General features: G+C 45.3%; 1 protein-coding gene and 1 long non-coding RNA gene across 8 annotated transcripts in view; one reads left to right on the top strand and one right to left on the bottom strand.

The window, feature by feature from the left end:
* Positions 1-20,512, bottom strand: part of LOC147026073 (uncharacterized) — a 390,674-nt gene that overhangs the window by 3,398 nt on the left and 366,764 nt on the right. The gene's annotated exons all lie outside the window — the stretch shown is intronic.
* The window catches only part of NF1 (neurofibromin 1), a 244,393-nt gene continuing 230,300 nt past the window's right edge, over positions 6,420-20,512 (top strand). For 4 of the 7 annotated variants that reach the window (XR_015058106.1, XR_015058105.1, XM_085881092.1 and 1 more), the window contains exons 1-5: positions 6,420-6,571; positions 6,680-6,755; positions 17,281-17,474; positions 18,983-19,159; positions 19,357-19,485. Coding sequence is in view for 5 of the 7 variants with exons in the window: in XM_085881092.1 (XP_085737218.1) it covers positions 6,449-6,571; positions 6,680-6,755; positions 17,281-17,474; positions 18,983-19,159; positions 19,357-19,485 (699 nt within the window). In the remaining 2 variants the exon portion in view is untranslated. The remainder of the gene's footprint in view (positions 6,572-6,679; positions 6,756-17,280; positions 17,475-18,982; positions 19,160-19,356; positions 19,486-20,512) is intronic. The other 3 variants (XM_085881091.1, XM_085881088.1, XM_085881089.1) reach the window with 2 other exon arrangements.

The raw sequence follows: 20,512 nt of genomic DNA, 5'->3' as shown, positions 1-20,512 counted from the left end.
CACGCGGTCTCTTCCACACACGGTGCCTCACCCACACACGCGGGGGCACTAACCCGCGGTGCCTCACTCACACACGCGGGGGAACTCACCCGCGGTGCTTCACTCACACTCCGTGCCTCATCCACACACACGGGGGCACTCACCCGCGGTTCCTCACTCATACACCGTGCCTCACTCACACACGCGAGGGCACTCACCCGCGGTGCCTCATTCACACACACACGGCGACACTCACACACGCGGTCTCTTCCACACACGGTGCCTCACCTACACACGCGGGGGCACTAACCCGCGGTGCCTCACTCACACTCCGTGCCTCATCCACACACGGCGTGCTGGGAAGCACGTACTCCGGCACCATCGCGACCACACCACTCACACACGGGGTCGCTGCCACACACGGTGCCGCACTCACACCTTGCACCACACACACAGGGACAACCACACTGGGGATTCGTGTCCCCACAAGGGTCTCCGGGGCCTCTATACCCCCCAAGCTCTCCGTGCACCCGTCCACAGCACTCGTCCCCTCAACCTCGCAAAGCACGACCGAACTCACCTGGTCGTGACTCACCTCAAGGGGGCATACTCCCTCCCCTCGTTCCTGGAGGAGGCCATCCAGGTGCTCGCACTGGGTCTCTACCCAGTCCGCCAGCTCACCCCCATTATCCTCCACTACCTCTGTGTGTGTGTGTGCGTCACTTACCCCGTCTTCCTCGTGTCGTCTCTCCTCTATGGTTCCCTTCCCGGCTACCGTCACTGCCAACTCTTCACCCTTTACCTCCCTTGTCTCCACTATTATTATTTCCTTTGTCACGGCCTTCATGCCCGCCTGCAGGCTTCGGCCCATGTTCTGCGTCTCACCCCGCAGCTTTTTCATTTCTTCCCTCATTTGCTGTGTATTCGCATCCATCGTCGTTTTCACTTCATTTGTATTTGTATCCATCTTTTCGTTCATGCCTTTCATTTCGTTTTTCATTTCATTTGTGTTTGCATCCATTTTTTGTGTATTCGCATCCATCGTCGTTTTCACTTCATTCATTTGTTTGTTCATTGCCGCCAGCATGGCGCATAGCTGGGCCATGTTGGATGCACTCAGCTGAGCCGTTTCGGCAAGGGTTGGGGAAGGGTCTTGGTGGAGAGGGGGGGGGAGGTGTCATACACCGCGGCCGCTGCCGCACCCACCTCGGGCCCTGGGTTCAGTTGGGCGAGTCCGTGTTCCTGCACAATCAACATTTCCTGCACGGGGATTCCATCCTGGACCATGGATTCTACATTACTATTACACATACCTAATCCACCCGGCACCCGCTCGCCTTGAGACGCCATCTTGCTTCTCGTGAAGGGTTAATTTGAATCGCTCGTAATTTGGAGGGAATCGGGGGTCGCTTCTCTCACCCCTGGACCGATTCCCGTGAATTTAGCCGGAGACAGGAGAGCCCGTTTTCCTGTTCTCCGATACCAGTGCCGAGAGGAGGGCGATGAATTCGTATCCCACTTCTGACACCAGTGTTGCGGATTTCGCGCCCGCCGGCGTGCTGACGGCCACGTAACTCGAATCGCGGCACGTCGCCCACCGGACGGACAATCCAGTCGTGACCCTCTCGGACTAACGCCGGGAACCAGTCACGGGTGGACCTTTCGGTCTCACCGCGATCGAGCCAATCAGCCCCCGCGTGGGATAGGGTTGCTCGCCAAATTCGACCTACCTAAGTACCCACGCGGAGGGTAGACCGGGCGATCGCACCTCGCCGCAGGTCGACTTCGGACACGGGCCACTTAAGCGACCCGTTCCGTACTATCAGAATAACCGAGCGGTGTTATCGTCGACCTCGACGGTTCGATTAATTATCGGGCGTATTCAGCCCACTACCAATCCTTTACGTGAAGCAAGATGAGGGTTCAATGGGGGAAAAGACGAAGCGAAGCGGGAGAACAGTTCAACAATAAAGCACATTTATTCTCGGCACACGGGAAGCACACAAATACAATTCCACCAAATGCACACAAAAAAGAAAACACAATTCCATTCACACAAAAAGCAAATATAAAAGTGAAAACACAGTGCAGAGCTAATACCGACTACCGAGCACACGGCAACACTTATACAATTCTACTTCACAGACGGCGCCGACAACACATACCCAAAACCAAGGAAAAGAATATCCTCAAGAATGAGGCGGGCCTGAGGCCGAGACCGGGTCGGGCCTACCCGTCTGGTGATGAGACGCGGAGCGGCGATGGCCCCGCAACCCGCGGGCCTCGTGGACGGTGTCTGGTAGGGGGTGGGAACGGGGCCCCCTTGGTCGCACTATCTCAGCGCGGGGGGGAAACAGGAGGGGGTTGCTGATGCTCGGGGTATAGAGGATCTTTATTATCCGTGGTGTGCGTCTCCACCTCGGCCAGGTCGCGCTGCCGGCCTCCCTCGGGCGTGCAGCTCCCGGCACCGACGCGAGCACCCCCTCGTCTGCCTTCGCCGTTGCCGCCTCTCCGCCTCTGGACTTTCCACCCTGGACTCCTCTTTGGGCTCTCCTCGTTGGACTCTCCGATCGACTCTCCCCTTCGCGACTCTCTTCAGCTTCTCCAGCTTCTCCAGCCACTGCAGGCTTCGGGCTCCAGACTTCCACACTCGTCCCCTCCGTTCCGACTCCTTCTCGTTCTCGTTCTCCTTTCTCGTTCTCCTTCTTCTGACTCCTTCTCGTTCTCCTTCTTCTGACTGACGAACACCGTCCTTTTATCCCCCCATAACTTCGCCTTTGTCCCCCTCCCTTTGACCTTTCACCTCGCTCCCCATTGGCCCGAGAAAAAGTGGGCGTGAAGGCTTTTTGATCCACAAATTTGCATATATCGATCGTTCTGGAGGCGGGGCCAAATCGCCCCTCGCTCACCGATTGGACGGCAAAAAGTGGGCGTGTGTCGTTTTTGATCCGTTTTTGAAGCACAAAATCCGTGATTTTGTACACGCTGTTCAACGTGCGCCCTGCACGAGTCCAGCATCGGTGCCCATGAGTGGCGCGAGATGACGGTGATGCGATGGTGGCGAGTTGTGACGGTAAAGGTCGTGGCGGTTGTGGTGAAGCGGCGTTGTGGTTGGTGGTTGTTGTTGTGGTTGTGATGGTAATCATGGCGGTTGGTCCAAAATAAAGATAGTAAAAGAAAAACGGCTATCCTGAAGAGTCGCAGCTCGCATAAATGACATGTATTCCCACTAGACAACGGGTTTGGGCCTAACTACACATGTACTTACCGAGATACCTCACCTAAGGGACCTGAATGGTGGTTTGCGAATCTGGTAACCACAACAATATATATATATATATACATATATATATATATATATATATATATATATATATATATATATATATATATATATATATATATATATATATATATATATATATATAGATACATATATATATTTACATATACATATATATATATATATATATATATATATACATATATATATATATATATATATACATATATATATATATATATATATATATATATACATATATATACACATATATATATATATATATATATATATATATATATATATATATATATATATATATATATATACACATATATACACATACATATATATACATACATATATACATATATATATACATACATATAGGTCAGGTGAGAGTTTTGTATGAGAGTGTTCTGTGGCACCTTGTCTCCTTAAGTAGTATTGTTGGTTAAGTGCGTGCCTGTACGTAATAGACATCGGCTGTAGGCTTTGCTTGTGTCATGTCCCCTTCCCCCCATTGATTGCTTGCCTGTTGAAATAAATGCCCCCATTGTTTGAATGTCAATCTGCTCGTTGCGTCATTTTCTCCCATTTACTTCTACGGCGCGTTCGGGAAATTAGCAGGCTATTAAAGCCAAATAAAAGTGGTCATTTGGTCTGACGGAACTTGGCGATTAAAACCGCTCGGCATCGCACACGGAACGAGCGCGCTTAGCGGCCCGTTTCCTTACGCGTCCCGTCGAAGTATAAATTCTCAGTACTTCTGTCAGGTCAGGTCAGGTATGGGAGCATGTGCCAGAACAGCACGTCGCTGCGTCCACTTTCCGCCGGTACTCCAGAGGCCTCCGTCTGGCCATCCCCCAGGCAGATGCCAGGCCCATCCCCATCTCCTTGAGATGATGGTCAACCTGTTGCAACCATGAGGCACGTGGTCGACCCACTGGCCTCCTCCACTCATGAGACTCCCTCGCTGAGAGAATCTGGTGAGCAGGATCAGAGTCAGGAAAACGAGCCACATGTCCATACAGCCGCAACTGACGCTCACGGACTATGCAGGTAACAAATCTCATCCGAGTCTCTCTCAGCAACCGCTCGTTGGACACAAAATCCGACCAGCGATAGCCAAGGATTCTCCGAAGAGACCTGGTACCAAAGGGTACTTCTTCTGTCTGCACGGATAATTAGGTATATCGAGATTCGGCGATTAACCCTGTACCACGTGGACAGAATATTGACAGTGTATGGTGCGTTAAGGCAGATTTCCGGAGTTGTCCAGGATGCTACGACTGAATTCCGGTTGTCGGTGGACGCGCGACTGCGGTTGGGCTGAAGCGGTCGTGCGTAGGCCGTCCGAACCGGCTAATTCGTTACAATATATATCTGTATATGTATATATATATATATATATATATATATATATATATATATATATATATATATATATATATATATATATATATGCCTGGTGTTGGCGCAGCGGCTTGGGATCCGAAAGGTCCTGAGTTCAAGCCCCGTTGGACCACTGAATTAATTCACCAGAGGGTTGACTCAGCCTGTCATCCTTCCGAGGTCGGCGAAATGAGTACCAGTGCACTGGGCCAGTGTATACCCCGGTTAAAATAGGTGTACCATTTCCCTGTGTCGTAAGAAGCGACCAGGGTTGCGTCAGGAAGGGCATCCAGCATAAAACAGTGCCAAATCACAATGTGGATCATACGGATGATCCGCTGTGGCGACCCTGAAAGGGAGCAGCCGAAAGAAGAAGAAGAAGAAGAAATATATATATATATATATATATATATATATATATATATATATATATTTCTATATCTGTATATATATATATATATATATATATATATATATATATATATATATATATATATATATATATTTCTATATCTGTATATATATATATATTGTCAGAGAGGGAGAGAGACTGAGACTGATGGGTATGTTACATAGAACAGGAGTATGTGTCTAAGTTGATACACTGGCTGTCATCGTACCTTCAGATGCACTAGTATTTGAATTGCCCTGCTTGGCATTCCCATCTGAGCATGGGGTCATGATGTCTTGGTCCCAGTTTAATTTCCTATGTACTGTGTTGACTTGTCCACTGTATCATAATGTCTTTGTCATAAATATAAAACGTCGGTCTTGAAATGTCCATGTACTGCACGCTTACCATATGCAGTGTGTATCTGTCTTCCATAGCGGTAGACACTGTAGAATAAAGTAAATAAAAGCAGCCAGTGGAGAGAGGCCTAAAGACGGCTTGGCAGAATAGGTCGGAAGGTGGTATACAGCAATGTCATGACTTGTCAGAACACTGCTTGTATGAAGCAGGTGGAACTCTTTTGTACTAGGATGCAGCAAGTTCTCCTACAACATCGCTTCTAAACGTAGTTTCACGATAACATCGCTAACCAATAGGGGACACACTTTTCCAATAATGTCGTGACGTTTCCATATAACGTCATCGGTTCCCGACAGTGCACTGCACTTTTCGACTTTCCTCTCTCCCACGCAGAATTAGGATCTATTTGCGTTGGTGGAACAGCATCCCAGGCAGTTGGTACAGTATATATACTGTAAGCGTAAGGATGTAAAGCCATGAGAGGTGGAAGAACACATCCTCTACCCATGCCATCTTAAGGGGCTGTCACACCTTGACGTTTTAGCTAGCGTATGGCAAGGTCTCAAAATGTATGTAAAACGCTGGCGTACGCTGAACTGTTGATGTTTTTTTTAAGTTTTGGCCGTATAATAACGTGTTGGACGTATGCATAACGTATTAGTAATGTACATAGAACGTTTTAATCACATATAGATAACTTATACCAACGAATGCTGAGCGTGTTGTCGGCGTTCACAACCTATGCCCAACAATAGTCTAACTCATGCATAGCGCGCGGCAGCATATCGCCGACGATCACCTGGCATAGGTTATTAATAGGCTGCGGCTCGACGATTCAAATCATAACCCCACTGGACATCGAAGTGTGAATGACGTAGGAGTACTTACTGCATAACATTAATTTTTGGTACCATTTTAATACCTTGTAGGAAGTAAACTTTACAAGGCTTCTGTATTAAATGCTGTTCGATTGTATCGTCTTGCATAATTCTCCAACAAGGATGGCATTGTAAATGTCTTGTTTGTGAAATAATGCCCTCATGCTGTATTTTATGATTTTTTACATTATTTCTTGTACATGCTTGTTCATTACAGATATTGTTCTCAAGATTAAATCTCTGAAGAAGATTGCCCAGCTGACAATAATAAACAGCTTGGAAAAGGTAACATAGCTTGGACTTCCAAGTGAAGAATTCTCCTTGATGGGGAAATAATTGAAACATGTTATTTTTTTACTGAAAGAATGCCTTCTTGTTATTAAATATCTCCAGGCCTTTTGGAATTGGGTGGAAAACAATCCTGAAGAATTTTCAGAACTTTACCAGCGCCCTCAGCCTGAGCTCGCTGGTATGTCTTTTATAACCCTTCTTACCCCAACCCCTTCCGTGTGTCATATTTCACTCCCTTCATCAGCACCTTTAATGTGTTTTGAGAAATCTTGATGTCTTTCTGTCACTTAGTAAATACTAAGTTATATATCGTCGATTTATTGTAGCTCAGGTTGTCTGAAATGTCGAAATTGAGGATTTGCTTTGTGGCAGGCTCAGAATTTATACAAGTCCATTCGGCCAAGCGAAGCGAGGTCAAATCCTATTTTTCCTGATATGTGAAACACCTTGCCACCCATGCCTGCAGAAAACAGACTTTTTGGAACACTGGCCACATTTTCCACACAATCATCATGTAACTTTGGTGAAAAATTATCCTTGCATATGCGCTCCTACATTAGAAGTTTTGTTTCAATTGATCAAGCGGTTGCAGAGAAAACAAATTAAAAAGTGAATAAAGATGAAATAGTGAGTGAGGAAGGAAAAAGAAAATGAGGGCCTCTACCGACGTTCCAGAACACGGTCATGGATGGTGGTGGATGCCCACTTCTAGTAATAATGTCACATGCAGGATTTCAACTGATTCTCGGAACATATGGGGGGGGGGAGGGGGCTGGTATCTCCTCAATTCCGGAATGGAATGTGTTATTTTCACTGAAAGAACTTGTCATTGGTGTTAAGTATCTTCAAGCCTTTTTGGAATAGGTGACTTTCAATATGACGATGTAATCCTTGCAGAATGCTCGGCACGCATGCACAGAAACCCCTGTCAACAATGGTCATTGGGGCAGGGAACGTATATCGTGAATGCTCGATAAGGATTGCTATCTAAAATGGCTCACAAAGCTTCGAGAAAAAAAAATGCCGAAATTACTTGGAAAAGTACCTGCGAGAAAGGGGTGTGCCTCTGCACAAAGAAAGATTTGGAGAACTTTCTGACCAACTCCCCAAAAAAGGTGATATCTTGCAGTCCGTACTGCAAAAACTCCCGATGATATGGGCCTGTGCAAGGCCTGCGGACAGGTGCGTTCTACCTGATCTCCCCGATCATCGCTGCCAGTGAGTTCAAATGTGACAGCAAGACAAAGTCACGAGAACTTGTCAATAAATCATCAGATAGAGTGGCTCCTGCAGCTGGCCTACTTGAAAGGCATTCTTATGCCTCAACTCGTTTTTTTTTTCTTTTCTTTCATTGAACACATTTCTCCAAAGCAGTTTCACCACTGTGATTGATTTTGTGGGCAAACTCCGAGCATTCATGACGAAACTGGAGCTGTGGGAGGCTAAAGTCAAGGTCAAAAACTTTGGTATACAGTATTTGAAAACCTTAGTACGGCATTTAATTGAGAATGAAGAAATTTGGAAAAACCACATGGCGACGAGGATTGTCACCATTGTTTAACATGAAAACGAAATATTTTCCTGGCTTAATGTGGAGGATGACCTTCAAGTTTCCATCTCCAAAACTGCACCTCAAATTGAGAAACTGGTCTTGATGAAACATGCATATACCCTTACACTAAGTTTCATGAATTGGTTGTTCGACTTGAAATAATCACGTGTCATTGTTTAACTGTTTAATAAAGTGAGTATCATTGAAACATCTACTTCTCCACAGTTGAAACGTTTTATACCATTTTATGTTTTATGTTTCCATGATGGGGGTACCAGTCAATCACCTAATGACTCAGGGTGGGGGGGGGGGGGTTGCAATGAGAGAAAGTTTGAGAACTCCTGCTTAAACGGTTCCTGCTGTTCGAGAATAATTAATGTTATCATTGCATTCGGCTTATCATTGCATTATCACTGCATTATAAATGTTATCATTGCATTATCACTGCATTCAACTCCCATTTCTACTTCTTCCTTTTCAATCCCGGAAAGATGGGCATTTATAACGGGCATCTTTATGATTAAATGGACACAAATTTTTATTCCAATGTTATCGATGAATCGCATTCCAACCAAAGAAATCGATTAGTGGTTTTCTAGTGGTACCATTTTTATCATTCTATGCCAGCAGGAACTGCTCCATCAAAGGTCGAGGTTCTGCTTCTTATTTGCATGATGGATGGACGGGTCTCTGTTTAGTAAAAGTAACATCTGTTCTCTCTGGGAGTGAAAAATAAAAGGTGTCAATATCAGCTCCTTCAGGCATTGGGGGTCAGTGATGAAACCATTCACACTGTTCTCTGTGTATTCTCGCTGGGGGGGGGGGGGCGGGGGGGGAAGGTGAGAATTATTTTTTACCCGTGACCCGACCCTTGGGACAGCGTGTATGAAAAATTTGGTGGAGAATGGCCCAGCTGTTTTCGATTCTATAATTATCAAACATACAGGGAATTGCCTTATTACCTCAAACACGAAGGTGGAATTACTTTGTTTTCACCCGTCTGTCTGTCTGTCTTTGTTTGTCTGTTTGTTTTTCTGTGAGCACGATATCTCAAAAAGTTTTGGATGAAATTTGGTGGCCAGGTTAGGTGTGTGACAAGGACGAATTGATTAGATTTTGGTGATGATCTGAATCTGGATCCGGATAGGAGAAATTTTTAATTTTTAAAGTGATTCTTTACCATTGAGAAATGGGGACAAAAACAATACAGCTGGTCCCCGACTTACGATGGTTGCAATTACGATTTTTCGACTTTACACTGGTGCGAAAGCGATACACATTCAGTAGAGACCGTACTTCGAATTTTGAATTTTGATCTTTTCCTGGGCTTGCGATATGCGATACGATACTCTTTTACGGTGCTGGGCAGTGGCAGCGAGCCACAGCTCTCAGTCAACCAGGCGATCATGAGGGTAAACAACCGAAACTGCACACTGTACACTGAAGAGTCTACATTGTACTGTGTTGCCAGCATTTTTTGGATATTGTGTTTTGTGTTTTCGCATCCCATCATGTCTACAAAATAGCCATCTGTGTCTCCTGCCTCTGGTGAGAAGAAGAAAGCAATTATTCTTGAGATGAAACTCAAGATAATTACCCAGAAGGAAGGTGGGAAGTGAGTCATGGCCATCGCATGTGAGTTAGGCACGCAGCATCGTTCGCACGCACGCAGCATCGTTCGCACGCATGTAGCATTGTTCCATCAGCTATTATGAAACGTTAGTTTCTAACTGTTAGATGTATTAAATGCATTTTCGACTTATGATATTTTCAACTTCTGATGGGTTTATCGGGACGTAACCCCATCGTAAGTCGGGGGCCGGCTGCATACTTATAGCAGGATATTTCAAAAACTCATTGGGTCTGATGTGTTCTCCTGGATCAGACATTACTTGGTGGAGGTATGCGCTCTACCGAGTGCCCTTCTGGTTATATATAGTAGAATAAGATATAAAAACAAGGACAAATGTGTCCAAGAGCCGTGTCCTAAAGGTTTTGTCTTCACCAGAAGAAGAAGAAGAAGAAGAAGAAGAAGAAGAAAAGAAAAAAAACAACAACAATAACAACAACAACTTACGATATTTCATCACGTGCCTTGACGGAGCCAATAGCGAGACCCGTCATGGGCAATCGTCGTTCATGACGAGAAAATAGTGTATTTACGAAATTACAATACATTAAGTGAAATAATCTTTAAATAGTAACGTGAACTTTTCGAAACTTTAAAGCAAATGTCCGAATATATTTAAAAGCTCATGATAGACGCTCTCAAAAGGCACCCTCAATGCAAGGATGTGTACAGGTGTTTAGTATTTAAGGAGATCCGGATCTTGTATATAAAAGAGCCGTGTCCTCAAGGTTTTGGCTTCACAAGAAGAAGAACAACAACAAGAACAACAACAACGCGGAGCTCTCTTAGAGCCGCTTCTCGCTTTGCGAGACGCGGCTAAAAACAAGTTAGAACCAGTGTGCACCCATTGAGGAATAGCACAGGGAGAGTGGTTAGTGAGGAAAGTGAGATGGCAGGCTTATTAAACAGGTATTTTGCTTCAACATTTACGCAAGAACAGTCAAGAGAATTGCCAATAGCTGAGAGTATCATCGCGGGGGTGGCCGGCCCAGGTTAACCCCCCTGACCCAAATTGTGGTGACGGGTGGTTAACACCGCCAACCCCCGGGACAGCCGAGTGGTTCCTTATTAATAGAAGGCCCCTTGTGGGAGGGGCAGAGGAGCACAGGTGGGTTATACTCGTACCCCATGACAAATACACACATACAGCTTCTTCAAAATGAACACATTTAATGAAAATAACAAATATTTTGCACTCCTATTCGCATGTGCAGACGCACACAAAAAGACGCACACAAATGCACGCCAGGCAATCCGCAAGCGGCACTCCACACCAACTCTCAGAGCCCCAGTTTAACGGCTTTGTGTGGCGATCATCCTCACCAACCCGCTATGACATGCACGAGGCTCGGGGTCTGTTTCTCATGACTCAAACAAGAGCCAAAGGCCAGCGTCTTTCTTCGTGTGTGCGCTCACCCTGAACTCCTTTCTCCTCTCATGTGTGCTCTCTCTTGCCTCTCAAAATGTGCCAGCCTGATCTTCCTCTCGATCACACCTATATCCTCCACCTCCGGGGCGTGGCCTCCTCACACGACACCCGGGAAAGCGGGACTTCTGCCTGCTCGGCGAGCTTCTGACGTCACGCCCATCGATCATCCCTCGGGGGGCGTGACTTCGCCTGTTGTCACCCTTTGAAGGTGGGGCTTTCTGCCTATTTGCTTTAGGGACGTGTTCTCCAATTTTATTGCCGATCTTGAAATATAATAACATAGGGAAAAATCACAGAGGGGCGATTATATACTGGGGAAGCTTATTCTTAAACCTGAGCTAATTAACACGACACCACCCCCTCGTGTGGTGACACGTAACACTTAAGCTGATAGGTTCCCTACTTAGTTACATCGAGATGCCTCTGACACATCCACAGACCAAGCAACTCTACACAATGCAATATTCCCAATTAAATTCTTCCATCTGCCCCCACAACCGTAACAGTATCTACTGTATCAAGGAGGTGAGAAAGGGCTTTTTCAGAAGATCCAGATTGGAGTGGAGGAAGTAAAGGAACAGCTGGGAAATCTAAGAGTAGATAAGGCTCTGGGGCCACACAATATGCACCCGAGAATATTGAGGGAAGTGGCTGAGCAGGTAAGCGAGATATTAATGGATATTTTAAAGATCTCACTGGAGTCAGGACAGGTACCAGAGGCTTGGAGAGTAACAAATGTAACACCATTATTTTAGAAAAAATCCAGAGAAGAATTATAGACCTGTTAGTTTGACTTCAGTTGTGGGGAAGGTGTTGGAGATGTTAAGGATTGGATGAGGAACCATTTAAATCAATTCAAATTCATCAAAGGCAGCCAGCATGGGTTTAATGAGTTTACCAAAGGTCTTATGGAACATATATTTTAGAGTTCTTTGAAGCAGTTTCTGATTGCGTGGGTGAGGGAATGGCAGTGGATATAGTATATCTAGACTTTAAGAAGGCATTTGATGAGGTACTGTTGTGGGCCTGGTATCGGTGGCGATCACGACCGCTAGGTGCAGCAGTAGAGTCGGCTCCACCGAACACCCGGAATTCAGATCGTTACCCTCGGATAACTCCGAAGGTACGGGTCCCTTACAGGACCGTGAATCGTCAATAAATCAACCGTGTGGGCACAGGGTTATTTGCCAAACTTCAAAATACCTAGAGGCCCACATGGCGAGCTACCGAGGGATTCACACCCTCGACGGGGCTCGAACGGGACGATTCGTCACCGTGCTCGACCCGTGTGTAACCCGAGTGGATGGTTACCGAGGTCCCGTCGGTCCAAATGTACATCTACAGCAGCAACGGCCTTTTTAATCACCCAACACGCACCGTGCTAAACCAATGAAGGAAAGGACAAAGGCGAGCTGAAACATTAAACAAGGGATATTTATTTACAATAGGTGGGGAAGGGACATGGAAGGGCAGAGTTAAACCGACTATAAGAAATGAAATCAATGTACAAGCAAAAGCACTTACCAGTTCCTACTTAAAGACAGGCCGATAGACAGACGCACACCCAAAGAAACAAAATGGACCTTCCCGCCTTGTGCGGTTTGGCCGAGACGAACGAACCAGAATGAGATCAGCCGCGTCGAGATGAGACCAGACCAGCCTCGAGATGAGATGATATGCGCCAGTGAGATAAGAGCAGACGGGGCGCAATCCTCCTCCTCGCTACAAGCTGCTTCCCCATCCTCTCTGATCGCCTGCCTCCTCCACGCTCGTCACGACAACCACCACACATCTTTTTCAGGAGGGAGGGGCTTCTTCTCCCGACCACTCGCCTCCCGATTGGTCGGACCCATCGCGCGATTCCCTGGCCGTCCTCCATTGGACAGGCCCACGGTAGGCGGGGTAACTCCCACCCCTTTGGGCGGAGTCCTGAGCTGAGGTGTTTGTGGCTCCACTCACCTCTGGCCACGTGCCGAAATACGATGGTGCTGAGTCGGAAACGAGGCGGGTGAGACGCCCACTCCTTGCCGATTGGCTTAGAGGGATGCCATGCCGATGTTAGGCTCCGCCCACTCGCGCGCTTGCTGGTGAGCGTTATGGTGTCAGGATGGAGCGAAGGTGTTGTTGTGATACGGGGTGTAAAAATGTAAAAGAAAACCCTCTCAAAATAACTCTGCGACACATGAACATCCAATTCCCACTACACTAAGGACGGGACCCGAACTAGAAACACACACTTACCGATATAACTGAGCTATAGGGGACAGCTGTCTGTCTGTGTGCACAAGACTTCCAAATTCGTAACAGTACCACATCGGAGGTTATTAGTGTTGGTCAAGGTGAGGGCTTGTGGAGTGGCCGGTCAGGTAGCTAATTGGATTGGAATCTGTCTTTGTGATAAGCAAAGTGTGGCTGTAAGTGGGAGGATGTCTTGCTGGGAGGATGTAAGTGGTGGGGTACCTCAGGGATCAGTACTCGGACCATTACTTTTCATGATTTACATCAGCAATTTGGATTGTGGGGTGAAGAGTCTGCTTTATATATTTGCAGATGACACAAAGCATGGAGGTCAGGTGGATAGCAGAGATGGGGGTGGGGAGGTGATCAGATTCATGAAACTATTGGAGCGTGTCACACATAACAATCTGGGGGTGGTAATAGATACGGGGTCTGGGGGGGGGGTGGGGTGTGATGTAAGCAAGTCAGCACAGTGCCAGCCAGGTAGCTGTAGATAAAGCAAGCAGGGATTTTGGTTGTATTCGTAGGAGTATAAATTTAAAATCAAAAGAGGTAGTTTTAACACTGTATAGGAATTTAATAAGGGCTCATCTAGAATATTGTGTGCAGTTTTGGTCACCACACCTGAGAAAGGACATAGCTGCCGTAGAGAGGGTTCATATCACCTAGAATGATTTTGGGCTTAGCTAGACTAAGCTACAAAGAGTGTCTGAAGGAGACAGACTTTATACATTAGAAAGGAGATGGTTATGAGGAGATATGATTGAGATGTTTAAGATAATGAAGGGTATATACAACAAAATGCAGTCTGTGTTTTTCAGCAAAATGAACAGTGATAGGGGCAGTAGCGTGACACCAAAGAAGAGATCACTCAGAGAGTCTTTAATTCAGAGACTATTTGATACTGCATGGCGTTTTCTCCCTGGAAAGGGAGTGGCAGTGGAAAGAGTGGGTAAGTTTAAATTGGAATTGGATAGCTACCTCAATGCAATGGAGATATGGATAGGAAGGACAGCAGAGAATCCTTGTTTGAAGGAATGGACTCGCAGCTGGGTGGATGGTGGACCACACAACCAGAAACTGGAGGTTGTTATGGAGAGGGAGAGAGAGAGACAAAGCTATAAATACTCCATGTGGTTGGTGAGGGGCAGGGGGTAACGGGGAAGCGAGTAACGAACATAGACAGCAACACCACCACGATAACAAGAACTGGGTCAATTAAAGTGTAGGAGGGAGTCACCAAGGAGTGAGACAGATGAGTCAGGAACATCTTTTGTGAGAGAGGTTTGTCATACAATTGATGTCATGAGATGCATAAGCTACCTGGCAGATCTGAGAAGTTAGTTCGAAGTTCTCTGATGTCAGAGATTCACAGCGTACGCTGCAGAGACTGGGAGTGTCGAGCATTAGAGAGAAGAGGTGAAGGGCGTGAGAGACTGATGGTTTAGTGAGTGGGAATGATAGAAGTGTGTGTGTGTGTGTGTGTGTGTGTGTGTGTGTGTGTGTGTGTGTGTGTGTGTGTGTGTGTGTGTGTGTGTGTGTGTGTGTGTGTGTGTGCGTGCGTGTGTGTGTGTGTGTGTGTGTGTGTGTGTGTGTGACAGTGGTGAGGGCAGTACGGCTGTATGGAAGTGATAGTAGGTGGGTAACAACACTTGTTACAGCCTGGGCACATAATCACAAGCACTGCAAACTGTTAAAGGCCCACAATAAATAGCACTGTTTTATTTTTTCAATGATGTGGAAGATTTTGGTCTTTGAATCGAGAAAGGGCAAAAGGGAAATGGGTTAGAACATGAAGGGATTGCGTGACAGCAAGACGGAGAGAAAGGCACAGGAGGGGAGGAGAGGGGAACCGGAAAAGCAGATTTGGAGGGAAATGATAGAACATTCCTTGTTATACCGACAAGCAGTGTACACATAAGGAATGAAAGAGGAATCAATAACTTGGAGCTGAGGGGAGGGTAAAGACCTTTTTTTTCAGGATTTAGGGAGGGGTGGTGCAGGAGGAAGTTTATTTATTTATTTTAGAGAGTAGGGAGCATAGAGAGAATTTATTTATTTTTGTGTTAATTTTTTTTTGCTGGATTTATTTGGCTTTAAGGGAAAGAGCTATGCAGGGAGGAAGGTGAGCAGTGAAAGGATATTGAGCTTGAGATGGGGAGGAACGAACCAGACCACATATCACTCAAAACAATTAACAAGGAGTATATATATATATATATATATATATATATATATATATATATATATATATATATATATATATATATATATATACAATGATATAAGGGACATTTAAGTTTGAGTACGATAATGAATACAAAGGACATTTGCATTGTTTGAACAAACAGTTTGAGGGGAAGGAGGAGGGAGAGAACATAAATGGGGATGGAAAGCAAGGAGGAAGCTAGTCTAGCACGTGAGGCCTAATGATGATGATGAATAAGCACCAAACTGACCCTTCACACCCCCATCCATCCGAAATACTTAGATGACCCTTTATGAAGCAGTTTGTCAGCGATTTACAAGTCACAAGCTGTGCACGAGGTGAACTCTTGGTTGCAAACTACAAATTAACCAGTATTTTGCTCTTTATAGAGCAAGCACTGAATTATTAACCTGACAGTCAATTTCATGTTCATTTTTAATTGTGATGGAAATTGCAAATTAAAACAAACATAACTCGAAGGGCACGCAATGCCTGATCCACGAGAACATATCGGGCCCAATACATTTTTGAAATATCCTGCGAAGCATCATTTTTGGCCCAATCTCTCAATGGTGAAGAATCACTTGAAAAATTAAATAACTCTCGTATCCAGATTCGGATTCGGATCTTCACCAACATTAAATCAATTCTTCCTTATCACACACCTAACATGTCCACAAAGTTTTGGCCCAATCCGTCCACAACTTTTTGAGATGTCGTGCTATATATCAGTTTAGCCCTATCTCTCAATGGTGAAGAATCACTTTAAAAATTATAGTAGTCTGATCGGGATCTTCACCAAAATCTTATCAGTTCGTCCTTGTCACACACCCAACCTGACCACAAAATTTAATCCGAATCCGTCCACAACTTTTTGAGATATCCTGCACACAAACAGACAGACAGACAAACAAACAGACGGAAAGGGGTGAAAACAGAACCTCCTTCACCTTCGGTGGTGGGGTGGAGGTAGCAATAAAATCAGAAGTTTAATATTTGGGTGAAAGACTTTTGCACAAGCACCGTTTAAATCCTGGCTATCATCCTTCCCTTTCAATGATCCGTGTGTGTACATCTGTTTGTGTGTGTGTATTATGTGTATACATTATATGCATAATATGTTTGTATACAATATTTATAATTATGCATAATATGTGCATAATCACATCAATGTGTGTGTATATCATACTATGTATAATATGTATCATCACAATTCATGAGCATGTGCAATCACAACCTTGCATGTGTGTGTGCTGGCACATGTGCGTATGCATGTGTGTTTTTGTGTGTTAAATTGGTGAAGGATAGTCTGTTTAGTGAGAGGTTTGAGGAACTGTCAATGTCAGAAACCAATGAGAGATGATGGACCAGTTTGTGAGGGAGATAGTGGATTGTAGGACAGACCATCTGCCTTGCTAAACTGCCATGTATGTTGGTGCATTGGCAGTTCTCTGAAGACCACCAAAGAACAAACACGATCATAATGACATGATCAAAAGAATGCATGATGTGTCCTTAGGCTATATGAGAGCTCAGAATAAGGATGCAAAGTGAGTCATTAATTTGCATACTGCCTTAACTACTTGGTTTGGTTTTAATTTTTTTTCCCCTGCTCTAACCTTCCGGTCATAATGCCTCCCACCAGATGTAGCTCAGCGTGTGTTCGATGCAGTGGATGCTTTTGCAGAGTCACCCAAGCGCCGTGCAGCTGTCTGGCCCCTGCAGATGGTGTTGTTAGTTTTGTGTCCGGATACCTTGAGGGAACTCAATGGAGAGTGGGGTCCTGGGGGTGTTTCAACAGGCAACATATCAGGGGGACACGATACACATCTCAGTAAGGTATGATCTAATGTCGTATGACCCTTTGCTTTTATCCTTTGGTTCGACCTCTCTCTTTCCACACTCCCCCATCCCCATAACTCTCCACCGCCCCTACTGGAATAATTTTTTACCTCGATCTCAACCTCCTTCGTATGCAGCACAAGGCTGCAGGTAGCATCATTGGCTGAGGGCATGGCTGTACTCATTTCATGATGACAGATACACTGGTGCTCATTTCGCCGACCTCGGAAGGATGACGGGCTGAGTCAACCCCCACTTGTAGTTAATTTCATGGCCGACGGCCTCAAACTCAAGACCCCAAGATCCCAAGCCAGCCACCCTAATCACCAAGCCAACACCAGGCTTTTTACCACTACCACCGAAGGTGGACGGAGGTTATATTTTTACCTTTGTCTGCTTGTTGCTTTCGAAATCGAACATTTGCAAGTACGGTATATTGGTTAGTCTCTTCTTTTCTGTTCTGTTTGTCTGTTTGTCTGTATGTCAATCATCTACAGGTCACATTTTTTACTCCGATCTTCACGAAACTTCACCACCTGGTAGAGGTAATGACAAGTTGGAAGCCTGTTGTTTTTGAGGTCAAAATTTCAAAGGTCAAGGTCGCATAAATCATCAATTTTCAACCGAGATTCACTTGATAGCTATGTATATACTGTATATAAAATTGAAAAACACGGGTGGACGGTGAACCCTCATCGAGGTGAAGTCTTTGTCGACCCCTGTGAGTACGTCTATTAATTAAGTTCTGTTTGAATGTGAGTTGGACCGTGAGTACATCTATTAATTGCTTATTATTGGACCTTGACTACTTCTATTAATTACCTCGATTGGAACATACCTTTTAGCTATGTAGACCTTTAGAGCCCTTACACCTTTTAGACCCCTTAAACCCCTAAGGCTATTTCAGACCCCTTTCACCCTTAACACCCCAAAGACCCTTTACAACCCTAAGACCCTTTTAGACCCTTGAGACCCACGAGACCCTTTCAACCCACGAGACCCCCCAAGACCGTTTAAGACCTATAAAGGGGGATCCCAAATGCAAAAATCTACTTCTCGATGATGATCATCGTCATCGTCATCATGTATTTCCAAGCTGCTTCTCTCAATGGCAATGACTATGGTACCATCCAACAGAGTTTTACTTTGTGCAGCATCCTTTGCTTTTGTTATTTTAATAGCTTGAGAGGATTTCACGAAATGTATGCACAACTGCATTCCTTTGTAAAGGAATTGGAAAGGAGAGGTGGGCTGGACTCACTGGTAAAAATTGAGCTGAATTGGGAATACAGCATATAACTTTGAAAAAGGAATGATTTGTATCATGCAGATGGTAGCCTTAATAATTTGAGGTGGAAAATGAACAGCTTTTCTTTTCACTTTTAAATAAGTTTTTATTCTCTAATTGTTTTGCTCTGATATTTCTAATTGCACTAATTGCTGATTTTGGCCCGTTTGTTAACCGTAGTTCCTCTTCCACCACTTATCCACGTGCTCCTCCTCAGCAGAGACAGTTTCTGGAAGGTGTTCGGCGAGCTTTGGCAGGGCATGGAGGAAATAAGCTCCTGATGGAGAGTGCCGTCATTTCGTGTGTGCGCCTTTGCAAAGCTTCTACTTACATCAGTTGGGAGGACTCGGCTCTAGTCTGTTTCCTTGTACAGGCTGTGCTGTCTGACCTCAAGGTTGGGGTTTTGTGGCCGACAGGAATTGCATATTTATTCTTCTTTTGTTCATCGTATTGGATGTATTTTCAGCACTGTTTTGTGTTTGTTTGTTTTTTTCACCACATGTCGTCATCCACCCTGATCTGTGTGTCCTTGTCCACAGATGCCAGTGTGATTCAGGTGTTTTAATGGCACCACCATCTCTCTTTTCACAGGCGCTGCTATTCAATCCCGCGAAGCCGTTCTCTCGTGGACCAGGGTGTCTTGCTGCCGACCTGGAGCTTGCCATTGACTGCTTTGTTTCCTGTTTTCGCATTCACCCCCAAAACAAGCAACATTTTAAAGTAGGTGCCTTTTTTAATCAACATATTGTTGTTGCCATCCGGTTGTTCCAGTTGCCTGGTTGAATCCGGCAAGTCATCTCAATACGACTGTAACATTCAACCGTTTTGAAGACCCCCCCTACTTGATTGATCTCACGTCCAAATACCACGCTACCGTGCAGATTTGGGACACCGAATCGGTTGAGCGTTACGTTAATTAGCACACTGTCTCGTATTCAATTAGGCCGAGTGATCCTGAGATGCGTGGCACCATCTTTATGTGGTTTCTACCCCTTCAGCCATTTAATCCTTCAATGGGCTTTTTCTCATCACCAATGAAGACCACACCAACGAGAATTCACTCCGAGACCAAAAACAGTTTGTTTAATCATAACGGCCACACAGGGGAAGGAAACAGAAGGAAGCAAAGAATTAACGATGTAATCATAAATGGCAATTGAACTCCCTTGCCCTTACCGAACCAAACATGCCTAATAACTAAACAAACGATCAGAGACCTTAATTATCTATTTCCTTTGGACCCAATCATTCACACCATGATAGACAGAGGGAATCACGAGACAAGAAAGACCAGGCGATGCCTGGCGAGACACCGTGAGATGATGATAGTAAGGTTCGGCTGCTCTGGCATGGAACGGGCCGCTAAGTCCTGCGGCTCAGCTCGGGAGTAGAGGAGAGCGAGTTGCTCAGGCATGCCAGCATAGGTGAAGTCCACAGCTCTCCCACAAGCTGAATCTGAGCTTCCACACTGCTCTGTCTGCACACCCACCTTTATATCCACCACCCCTTACATCACCGATGACACGTCGTGCCCTCTCACTCGCCATTGGCTGAGGGAATCATTATTACAGGTGGAGGACCACCCCACCAAATTTTGCCTCATAGCCATGAATTTTGTTGCAGAGGAGCTGTGACATTTCCCACCAAGATAGCGCCTGAAGGCCAAGCAAAGTCTTATAAAAGACAGAGACAGATTTCCAAAGATGAGGACATTAAAAATGGGGTTTAAAGGGTTGAGATTTCTAGA

Source organism: Eptatretus burgeri, chromosome 5, assembly GCF_056783735.1.
Source record: "Eptatretus burgeri isolate ZD-2024b chromosome 5, Ebu_testis_v1, whole genome shotgun sequence".
Lineage (NCBI taxonomy): Eukaryota > Metazoa > Chordata > Myxini > Myxiniformes > Myxinidae > Eptatretus > Eptatretus burgeri.
The sequence above is the reverse complement of the archived record's forward strand: the minus strand, read 5'-3'. Positions and strand labels throughout refer to the sequence as shown.